The 25,109-nt window shown below is 41.0% G+C and overlaps 1 protein-coding gene across 1 annotated transcript; it reads right to left on the bottom strand.

Annotated features, from left to right (window-relative positions):
• Positions 1 to 3,534: 3,534 nt before the first annotated feature.
• Positions 3,535 to 24,109, bottom strand: serinc4 (serine incorporator 4). The gene is made up of 11 exons (XM_085358120.1): positions 23,996 to 24,109; positions 18,641 to 18,808; positions 18,112 to 18,290; positions 16,418 to 16,497; positions 15,992 to 16,085; positions 13,480 to 13,691; positions 12,772 to 12,867; positions 4,855 to 4,981; positions 4,595 to 4,707; positions 3,837 to 3,990; positions 3,535 to 3,742 (listed from the first exon to the last, which is right to left on the bottom strand). The coding sequence occupies exons 1-11, from the start codon at positions 24,107 to 24,109 to the stop codon at positions 3,535 to 3,537; spliced, it is 1,545 nt and encodes a 514-aa protein (XP_085214246.1).
• Between the last annotated feature and the right edge of the window lie 1,000 nt (positions 24,110 to 25,109).

Raw genomic sequence — 25,109 nt, 5'->3', positions numbered from 1 at the left:
TGTGGCGCTGATTAGCTACAAATGTACTACAATATAACTGATTATAACTGTTTTAAGAAACCTTGTAATGAGTTAAATGGTTGAACTCTGCTTATTGTGTTGTGGATTAAAAATATCATATTTGCTTTTGAACCTAATATACTGTATGTATATGTGCCAAAGAGACTCTCTTTGTCTTTATAATGTGCGTGTGTATTCAAAGACCAACCAATGTAAAATAACAAATGAGAAAAAATTAACATCCGTAAGACAACTGTATTTACAAAAACCCTTTACATCTACACCAAAGGAAGCACTAAACAGTGGCTAATACAACTTTATACACACACACATACACATATATACATATACAGACATATATATACACATATACATATATATATACACACACACACACACACACACACACACACACACACACACACACATATATATAAATATATATATATATATATATATAATTGTTTTTTACTAAGCCTGGTTCCTGCTCATTAACTGTATGTGAGTCATCACAGACACTTGGCTCAGTTTCCCTTCATTTGAACAGGGACTATTGGAAACCAGTCCTAGGCTTCATATACTTACATCAACGAGACCTTTTGTGGGATGGAGCGGGGCTATGTTAGATGCACAACATATTTCAAACTCGCTCTTGCAGACATGATTACTTCATTTGAAGGCATGAGACAGGAAGCTTCTATCCCTTCTGCATTTTTAATACTTTTTAAGCACTCCTGGATTTATTTTTTTAAGTTTTTAAAATTGCTTCACAATTTGCAAAAATAAATGTAAACAATAAATAAACGTATCTGGATAATTATTGTGAAATACAGAAGTGAATTATGTCATTTTAACACGTCTTCAGTTAATCGTTAAAAAAAAATCATGTAATTCTACTTAGCTGCCTCTCAATTGTTTTAGTAAACTTTGTCTCAGAGTATTTAAAGATCAAATTCTGATGAAACAATGCAGACATGATCTTTTTCAGAATTTAATTTAACACATGAACAAATCTTTCTTTGGGTTTGTGTGGAAAACGAATCAAGAGCTGCCGCATCAAACAGAAGTGGGAAGCTATGAATGAATTAAAAGAATAAACTGATGTTGTTTGTACATTTTCTGGTTTCGTTAGCGCTACATGAAATAAAGCTCACATTCTGTGCTGGATGGATTTGTTTATCGTTTATTGAGAAATAGGGATGGGTATCGAAAACCGGTTCTTGTTGAGAACCGGTTCCCACTGTTTGAATTCCTTGGAATTGTTTGCCATTTTTGCAAACGATTCCCTTATCGATTCCAGTCGCCCCGAATGACGTCACCACATTGCGGAGCATCATTTACCTGGCAGGAAACATGGCGGCTCAAACGCTCAAAAGTTTGATTATACTTTACGAGAACGGATGACAACAGGGCCACTTGCAATACTTGCAAAGTAGATATTTCATTTAAGGGAGGAAACACTACGAATATGCAAAAGCATTTGCTCACAAAACACGCGATGACCTTAAATGAATGTCGTGAATCTCAACCCAGCAGCAGCGGTAACGTTTGCACGCCCTCTCCCGTTACTGCGGCAGGTAAATAATCAACTAACAGTGCATATTATGTTAGCGCGATCTGCCTTATTACTAAACCTGCCATTACTGTGCGTTTAGGTGACCATGATGAGAGAGACAGACAGAGTCTGGCTCAGTCGCTGGCAGTTCTCGCTGCAGTCTACCGGTAGCGTCTCCTTTCAGGCCAGGATAGACGAATGTCACGAGCAGTGACTAAGTTTGTGGTAAAAGGCTTGAACCCATTTGCCACAGCAGATGCCCCCGATTTTCGGTAAGTGAATGTGTTTAATTGTAGGCAGGGATATTACTGGATATTCTTGTGTAATTGCTACAGAATAATTTATGTTATACTTTGTTATTGCTACAGAAGAATATTTATTTTATTATTTTACATTTACAATTTCTTTTCCAGGGGACCCTGTGACACCCCATTGAAAAGCCGTAGGCTGTGGATCTCTTAAGATCTCACTGTTGGGTTTGTAAGGCCATGTTACTCCTAAATTTCTATCTTGTTCAAAGAGAAGATATAAAACAAAGTTCTAAGCTAATCGACCTTAGTGTTCTCCTTTTTTAAAAAGAATCGATAAGAGAATCGATAAAGAATCGAATCGTTAAACAGAATCGAAAATGGAATCGGAATCGTGAAAATCTTATCAATACCCATCCCTATTGAGAAGATCACCAACACTTTTGTGTCTGTGCATTAACAAACTAAAGCCAGAAGTTTACTGGCTTTAGCTTACCTTTACAACTGGCAGCATGGGGAAAAGCTAGGCTGGAAAAGCTAGGCTAATGTGTTAGCGATTTCTAATCAAGATGTTAAGCTAAAAAGAACGAGTTTTTTAGGGTGTGTTTGCAGCTACCATCTGGTTAACCGAGACTGGAGAATCCCTCATGTTGGACTGGCAACCACACACATCAGGCAGTTGTAACTGTCCTCACAATGAAGGAGCTGATTACTGCTATGCTACTGCTATAGCAGTTACGCCCTGCACCGACCACTACAGACATCAAGGCAGCGTCTACATCATCTTCAAATTGGATAAAGTTAACTAATAAAAGATAAAAGGTTAGTTATTACTGATGTAAACTTGAAGATTTTCACATGGGTCTGTCGGGAATGCCTTGTTTTATATGGAGCCAGTCTCATGTGCATTTTTCTTTCTTTCAAGATGACTGGATTATGCTTGTTTGTATGTATGCATGACGTTATTTTAGATGAAAGATGAGTGGGTCAAGTGTAGTTATGTGTAATGTGACCTTTTTTTCAGGTTTGCAGTTGTATGCGGAGGAGAGAGATTAGATGTACAAAAAGATTCAAAGTTACTGCACAGATTGAACTGTAAATGTGTCGGTAGGAAAACGTGTTGCTTTATAGGTAGTTCTTAAACTGTTTGTGTTTTTGCAGAATTTGAAAGATTTGTTCATGCTCCATAACCCTCAATTATTTGTCATAGGGCTAAAAAGGCTCTGTGCTTTAGGGCAAATTCTTTATTTGATATACATGAAACAGTTTTAAATGTTAGGGACATGCGCCTCTGAAATAGTAATCTAGCAAATACATAAACAGTGTTCTCTCTTACAATTTTAAGTGTCTACATACTGCAAAAATAATAAAAATACTAAAATGAAACATTCAAAATCTTTACACCTACCCTCTTACTGCGATACCCAGTATACTGAGTGAGAGTTCATTTCTGATCCCTTTGGCAATTCATATTGTAATGTGCTTCTAAACCACAGTTACATCCTTGTTAGTGGTTTAGGGTATCAAGCCTGTGACATCAGGCCTGTGCCCAGTTCTTCACATGTCAGCAGGGGCACCACCCGTGGGTTTCTCTCACAACACCGTGAGTCTTTGACCCCTCACCCCAGTGACCTCCACGCCTGAAAATTTCCTCCTGCTGGGCAACACGGGGAGGCCCTCCGACACCTGACCTCTTGTCCACTCTTCTCCTGCCAGGCTACTTCCTGAGTGTCAGACACTGACAGTGACATGGCGGGACGATGTTGAGCGGCGTTTGATGCGTGATCGGCGAGGTCTGGATTCGTTCTGACAGCTGCACAAAGGGCCCAGCAGGAGCCAGAGGTAGAGGATCACACAGGCCCAGCAGGACGACATCTTCACCCAGAAGGTAGACCAGCTGCCGTGGGTGAAAGTGGTCTCCAGCACTGCTGACTCGTAACTGGGGAGAAGACGGCACAGATTACAAAAGAAACATCTCAGAAATGTAAAATATATATGTATGAGAACAATGTCTAGAACTGTCACTTACTAACCTGAACCAGTTAGTGAGGGTCATCATGACGTACAGCGAGGCCAGGAAGAAGACAAAATGAAAGAAGAAGTAGCTGTAAGCCACCCTCTGTGTCTCGTTGTGAATAACCTTCTGACAGCCTTTGTTCTCGTCATCAATCGCAAAATCTTCTTCAGCTGGAAGATCACAAGTGATATGCTGGTTACTGCAGAACCATCAGTCCACTGTAGCATCAACTGTGAGGCATAGTTAGGATTACACAACAGCAAAGGTGTTTTTTTCTTCTGCACACACAATCATTTATGAGAGAGAGCACTGAGTCACAGTGAGCATGGTTGAAACATGACAAAGAACCACCTGGCCTACCATAATCTGCATTTAGTAAACAAGTGGAAAACATTATTCTGCTGTAACATTTGTATCATCAAGTGTAAGGATTGGCTAACAATGGTTGCAGCTTTTGTATTTAAACTCAATCAATAAATCTCCAGTGCCCATCAGCGGGACAACGTTAGCTCCTGATGTCAGGTGTCAGTTTCAAAAGTCTGCCGGTGCTGTTGGTGATCCTGGATCGAGCTGGTCTTTAGAAGAACTGCAAGTGCTTCAACATAGAGTTTACATTTGCACACTTCTTGTTAAAGACTGACACAAGTTGATACCAACCTCTTACCTTTACATCCTCAGTTTTAAGGGAGTTAATTTAGTTGCAAGAAGAGTTTTTAAATGGTCAAATGTAGCATAAGGACCAAATGAAACCAGGTTAAGTGTTTTAGTACACACCTTCTTCTTCTTCAGGGCAGCAGAAACAGCATGTAGCTTTCTGGAACTCATAGCGGTAAACTTTGATCATCCAAAATGGCCCGAACACCTCTGCCAGGTAGGAAGCTTCATTACTGGAGGGAAATTAGACATCAACACATTTGTTGCCCCAGCAGAGATATGTGGCTGTGATGTAAAATGTAATGCACGCTTACAGGACATTTTCAGTCACTTCTTTGTATCATGCAGATACTCTGTCTAAAGATGAAGTGTTTACTCACCATGCAAAGAGCACACAGCAGTACATGATGGCGGCTCCAATTATGGCCACAGCGTTGCCTTCTTTCTGGATGCCATCTTGTCCCACACTGGGGTAACAGACGGTCATGTTCATGCCCTGGTACACAACTGACACAAAGATAACACAGCATGCTAAGTTTTACCATCGCATCACACCAGGAAACTCAAACGCTGGTTTATATAATGTATGAATGGCTGAACACTGACAGTACAGGTTCAGAAGATGAAACAATATCACAATTTATATTAAAAAAAAAGAGAGAAATCTTTATTATCAGAATACTTTATTAATCCCTGAGGAAATGATACGGTCACAGTTCCTCCAACACAGTAACTGACTCAATATTAAAATATGACATCTTTTCAAAGGACTCTCGATCTACTGTGTACTGATTTTAAATAAACACAATAATAACATGGACTGAACCACCACCCACAACCACTAGCACTTTATATAGCCTCTGTAGAAATTATCCACATATTTCACTTAGCTTAACTGCACTACTGTAAATGCTGTAAAATACAATAATTATAATTCTACAACTGTTTGCAACTGTATATAACTGTTTATTAATATGTATAAGCTAACATAGCCTGTACACTCACTACAGCTGTAGCCTGTACATACTTATAGTATATTCATAACATACCTTCATACCGTGTACATTGTACCATACCTATAATAGTTCCATATTCTGTAATACATCTATATTATTGCTAAAGCAGTTTGTGGATGGATGCAAACTGCATTTCGTTGCCTTGTACTTGTGACGTGTGCAATGACAATAGACATGAATTCTATTCTAATTCTAATCCTTAGCTATGGTGGCCGCTGTAGGACCAAGAGCCCTGGCCAGCGTTGATCTGCAGTGAGTGTAGCCTGTCAGGCTGCTGTTTACCTCAGCTGTGCACATCTGCTCAGTCTTGCTCACAACAATGATACAAGTCGAGGAGTCGGTGACGCTCATTTGCTGAACATCTTCAGCTTTTCTGTTGTTAGCTGCTGTTAGCCGGCCTTCACAAAACTTTTTATTCTCTAAACTCTCATTTGTCCAGAGGATCACATGACCAATCTGGTGACAATAAGTAACTGCAGCAATATCAAGAATAAATAAGCATATTTATGCACAGGAATTAAAACACCGTGCCATTTGGTGATGTAATTTTGTGTATTTAAAATAATTTTGTTATAAATTGTTCCACAAATTATGTGGCCAGACGTTTGATCTGTTAGGAGAATTATTTACGCAAAGAAAATGTTCTGTTTTGTTATTGTTGAACAGTAAAAAGGACGGTTTGCAGTTATTACAGTTCTTGTTGTCTAAGGTGTTGTTGATGTATCCAAATCAGAGTAACTAAGAAATGAAGCAGAAACTGTTGGCACCTGTCCCAGCTTGTTTTCATAACCTGTGGTTACTGCTCTCGCTCTCTACAGTGTGCACACACTTTGATGTTTAAACTGCGCTTTAAATAAAACTGTAAAAAACTGACTTCTGCCAACCTGCACTGTGTGTTCTAAGGGGGGGGGGGGTAGTGCACCAACGAAAGAAGGACTATACCCCCACTGCTGGGGTAGAGGGCTGGCACGTTGTAGTAGCAGTTCAGCAGTGTTCTCACAGGCCCGCTAAATGCAGAATATTTCCTGTGGTTTTAGCAGAAAGCAAAGCTGCAAGAAAGAATTTGATGAAACTGCTTTGAGAGTTTTGTGCTGTAATATTTTTCAGCTGTCATGGCACACCACGTGGAAATTTTAGTTCACTCTTATCAAAAGCTGTGAGCATCATCCTCATAACCTTCTTCCTCGTTGTGCAATACGTATTTGACATGGATTATTTTTGCTCATGCAGCCCGGGTTTACATGTAAATGATGCAGTCTTCATGGCTGGGCCTCCTTTTATCCTCAGCATGTTAGTCGTGCGAATGGAGTCTCTCTAAGTTTATCAAACTTAGAAACAACGAATAGGAAGGGTAGGCAGTTAATAGAAATCCCTGTCTCTGGATTCAGCAGAGACACATAGACTAGCTGCCATGTGCTTTCATACCAGACCCAATGGTTCAAATTTGCAGAGGCAGTGATGAAAAGTATTTTTGGGTTTAAATTATTTTACTAAATATTGAGATGAAACTATCTGCATTCTGTGTAAAACGTAGAATATATTGTGTTTTCATAGACTACAGATATCAAAATGGAAAGTATAAAAGTGCAGGTTGTAACCCACCCACCTAAAAACACAGCAGACACAATAAAATCCCTCTGTTATCGTATGAAAAACACTCTCACATTAGCAGTGCACAAAGCTGGATGAAATCGAGTCTCAAAGCTGAACTGTTCTTCTACTACATCAAGAGTTTTTGACATTTTTCAGCAAGCATGACTCACCATGTCGAGCTGCTTCAAAAACTTTTTTCATCCTTAACTAAAGCTGTGAGCATCATCCTGCTTCAGTACTTATTGGACAAGGACTATGTTTGTTCCTGCGATCCACATTCACATATAACTGGTGCAGTCTTCATGGCTCTCCCACCTTTAATCCTCAGTTGTTTAGTCACCTTAATTGAGTCTTTCTACAAAAAGACGATTTATTATCAGCGCTATTGTAGTTGTGGTAATTACATGCAGCTTTTTGGCTTTTTTTTGGCCAAATATCTCTTTCTGACTGGCATTTGGGCAGGCGCTGTTCTGCTTGAGGGTGACTGGTACATCTGTCTGATAACAAACATTGGTAGAAACCACAGAGGAATTGTTTGTAAGGAGAATCTGACAAATGAGGAAAAGCACACCAAAGCTACATATAAGAATGAGTCAGTGGTAAGTAAATAAAATAAGATAAAATGCGTTTCTCTAACAGCTCTACCATACAGATGTATTTATATAGATTTAGGTATATATTCATAGATATCTTTGGCAGTTGTGCATTTCATGTAACATACAGATAAATAAGTTTTAACATTTTCCTGCCTTCCCTTGTAGGACATTGGCTTTGGTGTTTTGAGTGTGCTTTTCATTATTTGGAATATCTACGAATTTTGGAAACCCATTTGTATTATGAGACGGTTCAACAACATCAAGTCCTCAGGGTGCCCCTCATACTACAGATGGGTGTACGAAGAACTTCTTTCAGAGGAGGTGAGCAACCACTTGAATGAGCTCAAAAATATAGTAGAAGAAAAAGCAAAGAAACTCTGTGAAGGATACTTGAATCGCATTCGAAAAGCTGAGCTGCAGACACAAACAGAAAATCACCATAGCAACAGTTCCATTTATAACAGTAATGACGAGCCTAATCCCAATAACAGTGAAACTGACGCCATCAGTACCGACACCCTCTTTCCCAGGAGTGATGCCGCTAATCCTAACAGCAATGCTGAGCAAAATTCAGAAACTGACACCTTGGTTGCCTGGCATGTAATTTCTGAACCATATTTCTACCTGAACGATTACACTCAGGTGGGGCAGAGCTGAAAACAATGTTACTGTGACCAAAATAAGCTTCACAGAGACTGTTGTTGGTTCTTGCATTAGTTTCCATTTAGTTTCAAAAGTTTTTTAAACTTTAATGCCGGGCCCCACAAAGACAGACAAACAAGTACACTCAGATCAGGAGTTGCCAAAGCAGCAAGAGCATGTCTCCCTCTTTGAGTTGTGTCTTTTCAGTCACTAATTCTTTCTCTCAGAAACATGCAGATTACTCTGTGTGCGTCACGGTGAGCTCATAGAGCAGAATAAGCCTTCCAGGAACACACAACTCAAACAAAGGCCGAAGAAGAGAGTAACGAGACCCCCCCACACGCACACGCACACACACACACACACACACACACACATAGCTGGACTGGCCATCGGCCCACCGGGCATGGTGATTTTTCGTTCTTATGGGCCAATGGGTTTTGGGGGGGGGGGGGTTCGTTTTTTTTCCCGTAACGGCATAAACACTGAAAGGTGGTGGATTGGCCAGATGCTGGGAGATGTGTAAAAATAACTCAATTGTTTGGTGGTGGCTATTGCGGAGCTTCCACAAATTCAGTAACATTAGCAAGTGGTGGAGGCCAGCAGATGCAACACACTGGCAGGTGGATGACGGAAAGGCAGGAGGAGCAGAGACCCGAGGCAGTGAACTGAACTTCAGGTAAGAAGTTATGACCTGCAGTCTATCTGGTCAGATATAAACCAAGTTTAGGTGGAGTTTATTTTCGTTATGCTGACTTTTTACAGTCAGTTACAATAACTCGTACTGCATACTAGCTAGCATGATGGAGTTTATATACTGCTGGGCGGGTGCTATGATGTTACTGATGTTGAATTTGTTTTATCTTATTTTATTTATAAGGTTAGTTATTAGAGTTTCCAACTGTCCTGTAAAAAACGGAATAGTCTGGTATTCAGAGAAAATATTGCGCGTTTCGTATTGAGGTGAGAAGGAACACAGTTTGTCCTGGACTTCAGCTACAATGAAAAAATACACAAAGCTGGAGTTATTCTGTGTCTTTGCTGTCAGCTGCCTCTTCTTCTCTCATTCTCTCCCCTCTCTCTCCTGTTTCTACTTCAATCATGAAACTGATCAATGATCAGCTGATCGGCTTTTCTCTCTTGTTTGTTTATCGCCCACTTTGTGCCAGAAAGAGGAAACCAGCGGATGTCGCGCTAAACAACAGCAGCATATTTAAGCTTGATCAGCTGTTGTTAGAATTTATTTAATATTAATTTCTAGTATCAGCTGATGTTTGCTGGAGCCACAGCTGTAAAAGCTGCTGGTCATGATACCGGTTTGGATTGTGGTGAGAAGGAAACATGAAGATGAAACCAGGAGATGTCCTTACTGAATCATCAGAGCTGAACAGGTGATGGAGAAACAGGTTTACCTTTTAGGTCAGCGGTCTCCAACCTTTTTTGTACCACGGACCGGTTTATGCCCGACAATATTTTCACGGACCAGCCTTTAATGTGTCGCGGATAAATACAACAAAATAAAACTAGTACCGGTACCGAAAAAAAGAAGATTTATTCATAACCAGTGTTGGGAAGGTTACTTTTAAAATGTATTCCATTACAGATTACAGAATACATGCCCCAAAATGTATTTTGTAACGTATTCCGTTACGTTACTCAATGAGAGTAACGTATTCTGAATACTTTGGATTATTTAATATATTATCATGCTGTTTACAACTACATGAATGTGATTTATTACTATTACTGAAGGTCCGCGGCTCCGAACCGTAGTAAAGGGACCTCTGGCTAATACGTGGGTTCCGTGTTGGGCTCGTAGCTGAAAAATAGCTTTACTTTGTTGTCTGGGTCAACTTTTCTTGCAAGAGACAGAGAGAGGCGTTGAAAGGCTGCTCCAACGGAACTTATTGTTTCGGAGGAAAACACGAACACAGCGTACAGTCGAGTCTTAATAGCTTACTTACAACTGGGCTCGTCAGGAACTCTTCTTGGCTGCAGTGGTTATTATTATATTTACATGCTTCCAGCTCCCGTTTCTGCTCGATGACAGCTCGTACTTTCCCTTTTTCTCCCAATTAAGTTTTATTCTTTCTCACCTGTCTTTCTGTCTCCTTTCACTTTTTAAAGGTTGCCATGTTAGAAAAAATATTTTGCCCTGCCATGCTGTTTATTGATGTGGCAAATGAATGGTTTATGAAAATATATCTAAATCTGTCATCAGTAATCAGTAATGATCATGTCTCCCCTCTAGTCTTCTCTGTCTTAATTTCAGGTTTTCACCATGTGTTGTAGATAGTTCAGGAGGTTAAGTCGACCAAGCAGTTTAGAATACCAGAATAGGGAGGATGGTGTAGGTTTAAGTTTATTAGACTGATACATATATACCAACAAGACAGTCTGCATCACTGTGACAACAGCGTTTGTTTTCATTCAAAGGCTTTATGGTTTTTCCTATAATACCTGGTGGGCCGGTCTCTAGTCAAAATGCCCGGGCCGATTTTTTGTCCCAGTCCAGCCCTGCACACACACACACACACACACACACCCACACACACACGTGCACGCACACAGACACACACACACTTCCCTTCTGGAGACGTTTCCATGACAGGTCAATCCATGAATTAAAGGAAACTCAGCCACAGTAAGTGGGAATTAACTATTACAGTGTGTAAGTATGTGTGTGTGTCTGTGTGTGGTTCCCAGTCTGTGTTGAAAAGTTGTTTTTATAACAAACTCAGAGTGCATATTTTCTCAACATGTTGCTGCAGTGTCCCGAGCTGCCCGAGTGCCTCTGAGCTCTCACACACCTCTCCTACACACACAAACACACCTATAGTTTGTCCTTGTGGATAACAGCCGATTACCGAGAACATTTTCAAACATGACACAGCTCACAGTCTGCTGAGTGACCTTAAAGAAAGCGACAATCTTCATTTAGAAAACAGATGTAGAACTTTTCTGCTGGGCCTTCAGTGAGGGTTTCAAATGTTTTATTGAGTTCTGACATTTACCCATAATGTGTTTAAACAGCAACAGAAAGTAGTGAGAGTCCGTCCAGGACTGCAAGTGTATGCCAGATTATGCCAAAGCACCAACAATGGCAGACGATGACTCAAAGGTAGCTGCAACAGAGCCTCAGCATGAAAACATGCCTTTGCCTTTATACTTTGTGATAATTGTACAGAGAGTAAAGTTTTACATAACTCACTGGTTTCACAGCTATAGGCAGCTATAGCCCCTATGTGTTTGCGAGGCATCACTGCAGCTAATATGGACTGTAGACAATCATGCTGCTAGCATTACCTGTCAGGATTGAACTACACCCTCTTGTTGAATAAATTCTCATTTCTGTCACCTAAAAACAAGGTGGTGATGAAATTAACGCTAAAATTTAGACTTCAAAGACTGGAGTTCTTAAACCGTGGGTGACATCATGCAGTCTGTCGAAGTTATGATACAATTTATGGCTTTTCTGGAATAAGAGCATAAAATAGCAACACAAACAAATTTAGATTTCTCCAACATTTGTGTAAAATAACAGCTATTTAGATTCAAATCGTGAACCCATGTTGACTTTATTGATGTTTTACCTTTGACTAAAAACGCACTGTATTTAACCAAACGAGTCCAGAAGTAGCAAAAATGGACTAAAAACATCGAACTGCTACACTTAATGAGGGATGCATTGGTACTTTGGTTCCTCCTGGACGCCTGCTTTACATCACCCTGCACTTTGCTGTTCATCGGGACAGCTGTGTTTGGAAGTGTAACGACTCTACCAGCCAGTATTGTCAAAGCATCCATGTATGATTCAGACACATTTAGATGTAAAGCCTGGATAAGACTTGGGTTGTGTGATAAGCTGCTGCTCTAATGTCTCTGTTATGTGAAGGGTCTTTGTTTTACCTGGAGCCAACAGGTGAGTCACTGGGAAAACGGAAAGGCAAATTATAGAGGAGTATGTGTATGTGTTAGGGTTACATCCTGGTATAGCGCAAGCTGTCAGGCCTCGTCTGCCTCCATGTCTCTGTGCATTACTCTGTCTTAGTTACTTCCTTTTTTATTTTGAAGATGGATTATTTGTACTGAATCTTGTACTTCCCGTCTTTGTCCTGCATTTGGGTTATCTTCCTCTGTGAGTGTTACACTTTCAGTTTTTAAATTTGTGCATTGTTTCAATCCCTACATCGCAGTTATGCAGAGAAACGCTGCAGGAAGACAACCCTTATAACCCTCATCAGGTTACGCAGGTGTCATTTAATCCAACAACATTGATCGATTGCAGCTCTGAAGAAAAAAGCATGAAGAGATCCGGGTGCATGTGTGGGAACTTGTTGCACATGTTTCTCTTTTAATCAGCATGTAAGGGGAAAGTCCACGTTTCTGTGTCAGTGTCTCAGCCGAGCGATCTCTGTGTTTCTGCTCTGCGTTTGATTATTTACCGTACCTTTCTCTGGTGGACGGCTGGACAGTGCAGAGAACGTGAGGTACATGACATAACAGCTGATGATGGAGGCCTGAAGGAGCCCAGACCGAGGCTGTTCTGTAGACAGAGAGAAAGACAGAGGATGGTACAAAAGTTCTCAAAGGGGAGTCCTGAAAAGTCTGGCCATGATTATTTTTCATCTCGAGGAAGAAACCTTCAGCTCAGCACTTCAAACTGCTATAAAGAACCATCAAACCTGGCAACGCTACTGTTGTCCCAGCACAATGACCAGGATGTAACTGTCCTCCATTCCATATAGGGTCTATTTTTCTTTTTTTATAAATATTTTTATAAATATAGAATATAAAGATTTTTTACCAAACTACAGATTTGCACAGTACAAATGCACACTACACTACCTCATGCTGTGTGATAAATGCAGTGGAGTTAAAAGTCTTGATGTGTATTCCTAGAGTCCATAAACTCTCACAAAATGTAAATACTCATGTAAAGTACCAATACCATTACCTGTACTTGTCTGAAAGTACAGGCCTGTGTTTAATCCTGAAGCCCAGACATGTGTAGGCAAAGCACGTCTGGTTTAATGGGAGAAGCAGATAATGTTAGCTTACATCAGCTCTCCGTTCAACAGGTGTATGTTTGCACAGCTGGATGTGGACTAAGTGTTATTTGCAGATTTGTTGCCGTGAGCGTGTTTCATCGACTCACTCTGTTTCACACACGGTGTGACGGCAATGAAGGACATGAGACCACAGAGTCCCAGGTTGACCCACAGCAGGACTTTGTTGAAGTGGCAGGCAATGGGGTGGGTGTAGTACTTGTACATGAAGGTGAAGGCCATAGTGGCGATGGTGTAGAAGAACAGGGTGGCGCACATTACCGCCAGGTACCAGCGCTTGTTTTCTGCTGCTCCAGTCAACCTGAGAGGACAGATGATCGTCAGAGCTTGACTGAGTTCATATTCAAGTGTCATGGTGTTCCACTGCACGAGTGATTATTCCACTTTGAATTTGGCGAGACAAGGAAGCTGGTGGGAAAGTGGCATCCAATTATTACATCAGGCTTCATTTTTAACTGAGAGTTTATTCCAGCCCTGTTGTTTTACCTGTTAACACTAAAAACAACAGATCTGTATTGTTTTGACTGAACACATCACACCTGAACCGTATGCTTACCAAAGCAGAGCTGGGCTTTGAGCCATTAATAACACCAACTGGGACTGTAAGAACATTTCCTCTGCTAAGGTCCATAAACATTAAAGATGAATCTCTTAGTCTGCACATCTGCATCATATACATGAACTGTGGATAAATGACATGTACAGTAACATTTGCTCTCCTTGCCATCCTCATGGGTAGAACTCGGTGGTTAGTGGTTCAAACCTCTTGTTATGGAGATTTAAACTCACACAACTGGAAAACAACTGGAAGACAGAATGCATGTATACAGCCTACTTTGACGTGAACATGTTTAGCATCTTTAGCATGTAGCTGAAAGTAAACCTAAAGTTATGTTTAGAAGTGAATGTGATTTTCTATGGAAAAGGTTTCAGAGCCTTCATTATAACACGGTCTCAGTCTGTAGTTACTTTCATTAGTTTGTATAGTTTTATGTGTGTATTTGATTTTCGTTTAATTGTGTACATGTTTTTAATTTGCTGTACCAACAGGCACCTATAAATCAAATGTGTGACTGTTATTGTTATTAAGATGGAATTCGGAATATCTCACACAGTCACTGAGTCAGTCGGGTATTTAGGACTCACAGTGGTGAGGCCAAGGATTGAGAAGACAGTAAGAATAACACTGGAGTCAGCTTGATAATGCAAAGAGAAATCTGCCAGGTGCTGCAGCTGTGAACCAAAGAATATTTGGTAACATTTCTGACCTGTAAACCAAGACTGGAGAGACAGTGGTGAATGAAAACTCCACGTCATTGTAAAGAGAGAAAGAGGCTTTTCTGCCTGTCTGCAGTGGCCTCAGAAAAGGCCTGAATGAATAAATCCTCTTAGCTGTCGTGGCTACAACTCATCAGAGTTCAGAGGTGGCTGAGCCTGACAACAAAGGCAGCCGCAACAGCTGGATACAGTAAATAACATCTGGGATACGTCTGGACGGATAAATGAGGACATGACAGAAAGGATGCAGAGAGGATAGAAGTGCCAACAGAATTATTATTTCTTAGTCCGTCGGTTCTCCGGTCACTCGGAAACTGTTCAAAATTCATGAACACGTCCTTCTTTTCCTGAATATTTGAGGTCTGGATGATTTTCTTTGATCACAGCAAACTGAATACTTTTGGTTTCAACTACTCCAGACGTCTGAAGACAGACGTGTGGTTGCTGTTTGTCGCATGTTTCACCCACAGAAAAAGCAAATAAAAAAAGAAGCAGCGCTCTGTTTTACTTAGCTGGTGCTGAATGAGTCTGATTTGAGTTATTCTGCAGGACAGAAATGAATCATCAGCACTGGCTTCACACGAGGCTGGAAGAAGCTGAAAAGGACCCAGAAACCGTACATAACAAGAGATGGATGCTACAGGTCTGACAAGTCCAGCTGTATATAAATGTATGAGCGCAGTGGCTTTTCTTAAATAACACAACACTATGTTCAGTTTGGAAATGATGCACATTAGTGTCCAGAAGGATGATAAAGCAGTATATGCTGCACATCCCCAATTTATAAGCTTTATCCAAAATGTTTCCATTTCTCTTGTAAATATGCAGATTACAGAAATAAATAGATGTGATTGTGTGTATTGTTTCATTGGTATTTTGTGAAGGACTTGTGTTATGCTGAAAACCAAAAATATGTGTTCACTGCGAAACAAAGAAAACATGTCATTCCAACACCATGTGGCGCTCCTCCTCTGGATTCAGTCTTTCCAGATGTTTAATCTGACTGCAGGGATTCGCTCTCATCCAGCACTGCACCGAGGCATCCCAGAGCTGCTGGATGTGCTCATGGTCATGAATCGTTTTTTCATAAAGTTTCATCGTGCAAAGACGCATTATGATGTCAGCAAAACACAAGCAACACAGCAAACACAAAGTTAATGACACACTTTTTAACAACGTCAAGATCCCCACAGACGGGGTAAGTGTGTCCTTGTTTTGGATGATTGTCAAATGAGTGATTCCACACAGCTACGAGTTCGTCTTCTTCATTTCACAACATAAAATCACACATTAGGTGATTCTGTAGGACAGTCTTAGTCTTACCAGTTCTTGTTCCAGGTATGTGCAAACGCTGTGATGAGGATGAGCTGAATCAAGATGAAGGCGAATCCTCCCACCACACCAACATAATGCCAAGCTGAGGCAGGTAAAAGAGAGAGAGAAGCGCCATCATTCAGTGATTTATTTCAAGATGACAGAGGAAGCAGTTAACAGGAAAGGAAAAACAAGAGCAACCTGTATATAATAAACTGGCTGTGATCTCAAACTTGTTTCAGCATATTTATTGTCCCCAAACAAAGTGAAACCGAGCTGCAGAGATTTATGGCCCGTTGATGAATGCCCTGCAGGGTTTCGATAGTGCTCAGGAGCAGATCTCTGCTGCCCCCTAGAAGGGTTTAGAAGGAAGGTCATATCTGCTCTCAGGATGGATTTGCTTCCAATGAAAAGCCTGATAGAAAAGTTTCTCACCATGCAGGAAGGACTCTGTTGGGATGAAGAAGGCAGCAGTGCACATTCCCAGCAGTGTGATGAACTTAAGGAACCAGAAGCTGAAAAAAGAAAGAAAAAAGGAACTGTTAGTTTTTGGGGGGTTTTAAACCTTCAATATAAAAGCTTTTTTCCAACGATTTTGTAATTTTTTACTAATTTACAAGTGCTGTATTACTTCTCTATTGAACCTACAAACCCACTCATTTCTGATACCAAGAACAGAAACAGCAGAATCTGAAAAACGTACCTTTTGCAGACTTCTGAGCTCCAAATCGGCTTGTTTGCTCAAACTTACTTTATTCATCTGATGTGGAATGAAAATATATTCACTGTGGTGTGTTTTTGAACTAATAATTAGAATCAGCATAAACTCAAGCTGCTGTTGTAAAGATTTACAGCATCTGCTACCAACATGAACATTACATGTTTTATGTTATTGGATTTTCTTCCAGCTACTGACTGAATGTCTCTGTGCAGAATTTTAAAATGCTTGTGTGCTGCTCATGTTTCCTCAGAAATGAAATTCATTGTACTGACTTTAGTGGCCTCATACATTCAGATAAATACTTTATTTAACAAGAAAAACAATTGAAACACAAATAATAAACTCCCAAAGAGGGAGGTGCACGTTGATGAGCACAGTAAGTTTTTCCTCCGTGCAAACACTGTTTATGTGTCTGCGTCTGGTCTTTAAGAACGAGGGTACTCGGTGCTCTGCAGGCCACTGTTAGAGCTGTAACCTTTCACTGTGCTACTACTAAGACTCCTGTGAGTTTATTTATACCAGACAGAAGCAGCAATCCAGTCTGTCAAATCCTAATCCGAGTTACGTCACAGCTATAATCGACTGCACTGCAATGGAAAGTGCAACAACAAAGAGCTTTAATTAGAGCAGCAGCTTTCAGTAGGTACAGGCTGGAGTATTTAAAGGCGTGTGTGAGGACACACTCCTAAAGTCTAATTTAAATATTCAAGGCAATCACATAAAAGCAGGCGGTGCACATTTAGGTCAGATCTGCTGCACTTGCATAACAGTGTTACAATAATATCCTGCGTTATGCTTTTGATTGTTAATGTGAATAAGAAAACATTACAAAATGTAAAAACTGAATATTTTCTTGAGTATTTTTAACTGAAACATGATTGACTCCAATCTGCCTTCTTTACAAGACCTGCACAGGTCACATGACACATCATCTTCTGTCCCTGCTCATAACCTTCACACAATGCTTCATTTCTCTTTTATATCCTGCTGTCTGTATGTAGTTAGGACATATTCCTATAGTGTGTATTTATATTAATATCTATACAGAGATGTATGTATTATGTATAGTGTAAATAGATAGAATAATATGTATAAAATACACAAACACTACCATTGAAAAGTTTGGACACGCCTTCTCATTTACTGTTTTTTCTTTGTGGTCACGACTGTTTACATCATAGATTCTCACTTTTGTAAAGTGTAGAGTTGTTTGGACAAACATACGGTATTTTACTTTTAGGCCCAGATTGGGAAGACTCCTACAAATAGCTATTGGTTGATTGATTGATTGATTGGTGAACTACATTATTAACCTCTAACAGTCTGTACGTGTATCTTCTTGTCACTCATTGTAACATGTTGGTGCTGAAATGTGGAAAAAGGCTCATGTGTAACACTTCACACTGACCCGTTGTGTATGAGTGCTCTGAAGTCCTGACTGGACTTCACGTCAATGAGGAACATCGCCATCATCAGGTAGAAAGAGGAAGTGCCGAAGCAGACTCGATAGACCGCAGAGTAGCCCACCAACATCTCACAGTGGCCCCCGCCGTGCGCCTGGTCACACACCACGTTGAAGAAAGGCACCTGAAGTGACACATCACATTCATGATGACGTCAGAGATGGTGCTTCTCCACACTGACTGACTATTCAGTGTATTTCCGTCTACACATTAAATTCACACAGCTAAGACAAATAATTTGGTTTATTTATTCTTTTGTTCTTGAAACTCTTACCTGCAGCAGTTATTTGCAGAACTACGTACAGAATAATAATGTTTAGTAGTTATTATTCTGTATGACTTTATTTAATGTTTCTCACATTGTTCATTGGGGTTTGAATTCACTCATGACTGTGGACTTTGTGTATGGAGTCAGAATAGCTGCACTGTATAAAGCGCACTGGTAACATATTGAACAACTGAGCAAACACTCACATTTTCCCTGACGAGCTCGGAGACCGTGCGGGACAGCATGAGGCAGGAGACCGCACAACTCATTATGTGAAAGAGCGTGTACATGACCCGCGTGCTGGTGGAGGATTTGACCGGAGGGCAGAAGGCACAGCAGAGCGAGCAGGGAGCCGGCCCACAGCAGCAGCATATCTGAGGAGGAGAAGAGGCAGCTCAGCATCCAAACAGCACACAGGCCACGGACATATTTCTGTCTGCTGTTACAACTGTCACACATAGCAGCTGAGAAGATGTGAACTGTATTTCACCAAAATCCCACTTGATCTGAAACGTGTAATATGTTAGTAAATACACTGCATGCTGCAACAAGTGGAGATAAAGTTAGAAAAATAAAATCTTTGGCATGTGGTCACTTCCGGCACACAGCATCTCCTGAGTCAAAAGAGCATCTGACGGCCGTGGGTGATACATGAGGTCAGACAGCAGAGTAGAAATGATGTGCACTGATATTCAGTCCAGAGTGCTGAAAAATGAAAACCATGAACTACTATGAGCTCCATAAATTTGTTGCCTTTCAACAACAGGAGAACTCTTGATCCTTAAGCTCTAATTTACTTTACGGGTATTTGGAGTAGTTTCAAACTGCTTTAGTACTCATTGAAAGTTGAAGACTTTCTGTAGTGGGCACTGCAGTGTTGAATCGTGCTGTATGGTTAAGTTTACGTTAAGCAGAGTTTACTATCGATGCATGGATTGAACTCCCAGTGCTGTTCCACATCTCTGCAGACCTTTTGGTGAGCAGCAGACCTCTACAGGACAATGTGTCCTGCTGGTACAGGGACCCGGAGGATTGAAAATCCTAAACACTGCATCTGCACAATCCAAGTATTAAAAGCAAAACTGTCTGAAGACATTTAAAAGTCCCAGTCTCACACTGCCAATGATGGCAGATTAATGAGTCCACTGGCATCTGGCTGGTTCTGATTCTCATCAATCAGAGCTGTGGATGACTGAATGTAAGCCCGTGTCCACTGATCCTGAACTAAACCTAGAGGAGAAACCTGCACGCTCATCTGCTCATGTGCTTCAGCAGCCTCTGCAGTCTGTCTGTAGTAACTGTGTAGTTTTATATTGTAGATTGTATTTCTCTGCTTTGCTTTGTGAACTGTGTGCATATTTGCAGGCACTGGAACTGCACTAAATACTAAAGGAGTAAATCCAGATGTATTATCACTCATCATGTGCACGTCTTAATCTGATAGATAATGCAGAGAGGATTATCCAACATCTTCTCATTGAGGGGAAGACTGCATCAAAATAGATCTTTAATCTTGGTCAGTGGCTGAAAAATGATTTGATGAAAGACGATTAAATGGAGCGTATATCTCCTGATATCCCTTCCAGCTGAAGAATGGGTTTCCATTATGCACTGACTGCTCACATGGCTGCAAATCAGTCAGTCAGTGATGTTGCTCTGGTCATTTTTGTGGGGAACAGTTTCCGTTTGTTGGTGCTACCTTTTCTATTTTTGTAGATTACTTTAAATTTTGAAGAAGAAATATGTGCTTTATTAGAATTCTATAATTCTAAGATAGATTTTGGTCTATATTACAATATATGTATATATTAACACGTACATATGTGTGTTTGCTGCAGATTTTGGGATTCACACCCATGACTTGAATCTCCCATTCCACCACATCATAAAGGCTTTAACTGTGGAGCCCAGTGAGCTCATTGATGAGACTATTGTGATGTGGTGTGATGTCCTGCTCTGAGCAGCCGTCACAGAATGGTAAATGGACTGGTTCGTATATAGAGCTCTTCTACTCTGAGCATTCAAAGCACTTTATACGACTTGCTTCATTCACACACCCGCAAGCACCTTTATCTCTCTTTCCTTTGTCGTTTCTAACCTTCACACTGCGATGGATGAATCAGGAAGCAACGAGGTGAGTATCTTCTCCAGCAGCCAGGGATTGAACCCCCAACCTTCTGATTAGTAGATGACCAGCTCTACTGCTGTGGCTCCTCCTGAGCTACAGAATGGGTACACTGTGGTAGTAAAGGTCAGCAACACTACCCAGGTAGGCCGTGGTGTTTTAACAATGCCGCTGCTAATGGACTCGAATGGTGCCGAGACAATATCCCCCGCACTATTGAACCACCAGCAGCCTGAAGCCAGTGATGCCACACAACATGGATCTATGCTGTCCTGTTGTCTCTGACCCGGACATCTGAATGTTACAGCAGAAATTCATGCTATCAGAGCGGGCAGCATACTTCCAGTCTTCTGTGTGAACTGTAGCTGCAGTTTTCTGTTCAAAGCTGACAGGAGAGCCACATAATGTGAACTTCTGCTGCTGCAGCCCACTTGCTTCAAAGTTTAACATCGTACATTCAAAGACGTTCTTCTACATGCCGCGGTTCTAACAGGTGGTTACTGCTGCCTCAATGTCTGCTCAAAGCAGTCTGACCATTTCCCTCTGACACCAGCAACACACTTTCACCCAGAGAACTGTCACTCAGGTTTTCTTCTTCAGACCAACCTCCCAGAGATGATTATGTGGGAAAATACAGTAGATCTGCAACAGACCCGCCCATCAGACACCAGCAACCACATGCACAGTCACTTAAACCAGCTTTGTTTACCATCTCTGTTTACTTTCTTACATACTGTACACATTTACATGCTTATTGTTTATTTGTCTATTAGTCAAGTTGTAGATTTGTTAATAAAAGTGCTTTTATCTGCACTCTGACTGATGGTCTGACGGCCCAAAGAGAAGCATGGAGATACTGTAATAACTCCAAGTCACTTGATAATCACAAAATAAACTACTTTGTAAACTGAACACCTAAAACCATCTCTCAGCATGCAGAGCATGAGAAACCATAAATGCATCAGATGTAAATTGTCCTTTTTTGCATTCTGAACAAACCAGAACTGTTCATAATAAAGAAGTGCAGATGTTTCTGATGGAATAAAGAAAACTACACATAAACAAAAGGGAAACTTTATAGAATTTATAAAAAAGGTTTATAAGTTGAGCCACCTTACAGACAGCCAGGTGTCTGCCCTGTGGCCTAGTTTAAGGTTCATAATGCAGGATTACTGGTCACAGAGCAAAGTTGGGCCATGGAGATTAAACCAAAAACACGAATAATCACTTTCATTTAAAAACAGCCAAATAAAAGAGTGGGTCACACAGCATATTCAGGGCAGACCACAGACTGTTAGGTACAGAGTGAAGACTAAACGTGGAGGAGTTTGTGAGATAGAGACGGAGTCTTCATTCAGGCATTCATGGACGTTTGCATAAATGAGCCAGGTTGTCCTGTCAAATCACAAATGTAAGAATATAATTTCAGAAACACAGGAGTCACTCAACGTGTTACTTCTACATGATGACGATCTCATCTGCACCTTTCCAAGTATTAAGTGCTAATCCTGACCCACATCTGCCTTTCACTTTGTATCGCAAAAGGACCTCTGTCAAGTTTATGTATTTTAATCTATGTATATTTCTTATAATATGTCCTTTGCATTTTATTTTCATCCACTGAGGTTTGAGGGCTTCACCTTAATGGAAGAGCAACATGGTGGTGGGAAGGGTTTCGCTGCTTTGTGAAAAGGCAAGTTGTTCAACAACAGAACATTTCTCAGTGTGATAAAGTAAAGAACTACATGAACTATCCTGCAGAACATTAAAGCTTTACAGAATCCACAGAAACCCGTGTGCACAGTTTGAAATCTAATGCTGAGCGCCTTTAAGCCTCCATGCACTTATAAAGCTCCAACTGTACAACATGGATCTGACAGGACCTTATATTTTACAGAAAAGAAAGAACCCCAATGATAAGACAGTCCCCTATGGGGAAGAAGAACTCCCCTTTCAAATACTCACTGAATCATGGGAAACGTCCCTGCATACACAGCAGCAAAGCTAGTGAATGGTTCAGGGTCACCTGACCCGTCCCTAACTATATGCTTTATCAAAAGCAGAGCGGGTCTCTGTCTCCTGAACACAAACTGGGACAACTTGACTTTACTGGGACTCCCTGAAATATATCTTATATAAGAGTAATATGAACTCTTTTCCTTTCAGTATTCTTGCTGCACAGGTTCAGGAGCGCTGTCATGAACACAGTTCGTTGTTGCACAAATCCAGGTTAAAATTCTACCACACATGCAAACCAAGAAATAAGACAACCTACATAAAAACAATCTAGAAATACAGCTGATCCTGGCCTAAAGGTAATTCATGAAGTGTAGCAAAGGAGGAAAGTGACCTGAAAATCAAGCAGGCTTTCTTCTCTGAGCTAAAGAGGAGCGGGACCTTCCGGGTTTCTACCAGTGCACAATCCGTCATGGTGTGGGTGCACAGGTCCACATAACATCGATAAATGCATATTCATGAAAGCCCCATAAGCTAACATAAGCTGCTATTAATGTGATGTGTTCTTAGCAAAGGTCTTGCTTATTTCAGACAGATAATGCCAAAACCTCATTCTGCACATACTCTAACCTGCACCTCAGACCTGTCCCCCACTGGGAGCGTTTGGAAGTAACATTAAGTAAAGTATGGATGTATGGAAACAGGACTGCTTTCAACAGGTCTGTGGTTCTATGATAAACAGGCCAAATACAGCTTCAAATCCAAAATCCAAAAGTAAATCACCTTTTACTAATGGAGAGCAACATAAAGGCGAATGATGCAGAATGTTCAGAGTATCATGTTGCACATTACTAAACCGAAGACAACGCCGCTGCTACCGAAGAAAAAAACTGTTCTTTAGTTCTATACTGCTGAGCAAATGAACAAATCTGGATCTCGGGCTACGTCTCAACACTGCAATGAGGCATTGAGTCCCATTGTCACTGGTGAGAAAAATCAAACATGTAGCCATGCAGTCTGCAGTGAAAGAGTGCACTGCTGCAGTAGGATGCCAGCACTGCAAACAGTCAGTAAAAAAGCTTGTAGTTCACTCACGTACATTTATTGTTTAACAGCACTGGCTCAAAGTTATTGTCCAGAGTAATATTTACACATTTCTATAGCATCTGTACAATATATGTCCAATGCTGACCTGGGACCAGCAACAACATTAAAAAGCTCCTTACACATTAATATGTTTCTGCGTCCTGTAACTGATTATTTCTACATTACTGTCCTTCTACTTTTTAATAAAAACAAATACAGCTACAGAAAACTCTTAATAGCTACAGTGAATCTAACTGACTGGATAAAAGCACTTCAGTGAGTATGCACAATCATCTCATGAGTAAATTCCTTTAGTTTAATGCATTACAAACTAAACTGACACTGAAAAAGGCTCAAACAGACTCCAGCTGTGCTGCTGCTCACCAGCTCTCACCTGATAGGCCACCATGTTGAGGAAGTAGTTGTAGACCCCGCTGCGGTTCATCCCCTGAGTGGCCGACATCGTGAACTGCTTTTCCTCGGCCGCCAGCACCCTACATTTGGCCATGAACGTCCAGCACAAGCGGCTTCTTTTTCTAAGTGCCTACAAAGATGGCATCCTCACATCCTCAAAGAGGCCAGAACGCAGCGTCTAATGGGTTTTTCAGCAAAATGAAATAAAAGGAAAGATGCACAGTCCGGCAGCTTGTTTCTGCGCGCTCTCTTATGCTGGATTAGCGGTAAATCTAGTCCAACTAGGCTCTCTGCAGATGAGACATGAGAGCTGTGTTGCTCTCAGTCCAGCCTCACAGAGGAATCAGTTGTTTTTTCGCCCATATCCTGCGTGCTTTGGCTCTGCTGCCGAGTTAGGCGCTGCCAGAAAATAGGGAGAGGTGGTGGCGAATGCCCGGTGCCCTCCCTCTCTCCCCCAGTCAGATTAGGCAGAGAGTGTGTGAGGGGAGGAGGGAGTGGGAGAGAAATGACGAAGAGGAGGAGGGGGAGGGAGAGAAGGAGGAGGTCAACAGGGATCATGTGCCAGTCCCATCTGTCCCTTTCCATTCCATATTCCCAGCATTGCACAAAATCCACAGCACAATGAGATTGGGCATGTTTAATCCAGATTTGGAAAATTAAACAATTATCCTGTGTGACTTCTGGAAGCTTGACTCGCAGTTTTCTCCGAGACCTGGGCCAAGTCTGAGAGAGAGAGGCCCACATCCGTAATCCCAACGAGTTTTCGTGATTGCACTACGACCCAGAAATGTTAAAGCAGGACGCGCTGGACGGCTTTCTGCCGTTGATGGGTCAACAACGGTATCGGTACATGTGCTTAATGATAAACAGGCCAATGGATTTGGAAGGCCTCTAATGGGAGAGTAATAAGGTATTAGGCAAAAATGAACAAAAGACAATATATTTATTATTAAGTTACCCAGACAGTGTGTGTGTGATGTTGGGATGGACTGCTCAGCAATCATTTAAAGGACTTACAGCTCCACAATCCAAGCTGCTGCACTCTGCAGCTCCATGAACTGTTAGTATTTTTCTTTGTGCTTTTATTTGATGAG

Source organism: Diplotaxodon limnothrissa, linkage group LG1 (assembly GCF_057381915.1).
Source record: "Diplotaxodon limnothrissa isolate DT_005_m linkage group LG1, D_limnothrissa_male_GT1.1, whole genome shotgun sequence".
Taxonomy (NCBI): Eukaryota; Metazoa; Chordata; class Actinopteri; order Cichliformes; family Cichlidae; genus Diplotaxodon; species Diplotaxodon limnothrissa.
Note: the sequence above shows the minus strand (reverse complement) of the source record. Positions and strands in the feature narration are given on the sequence as shown.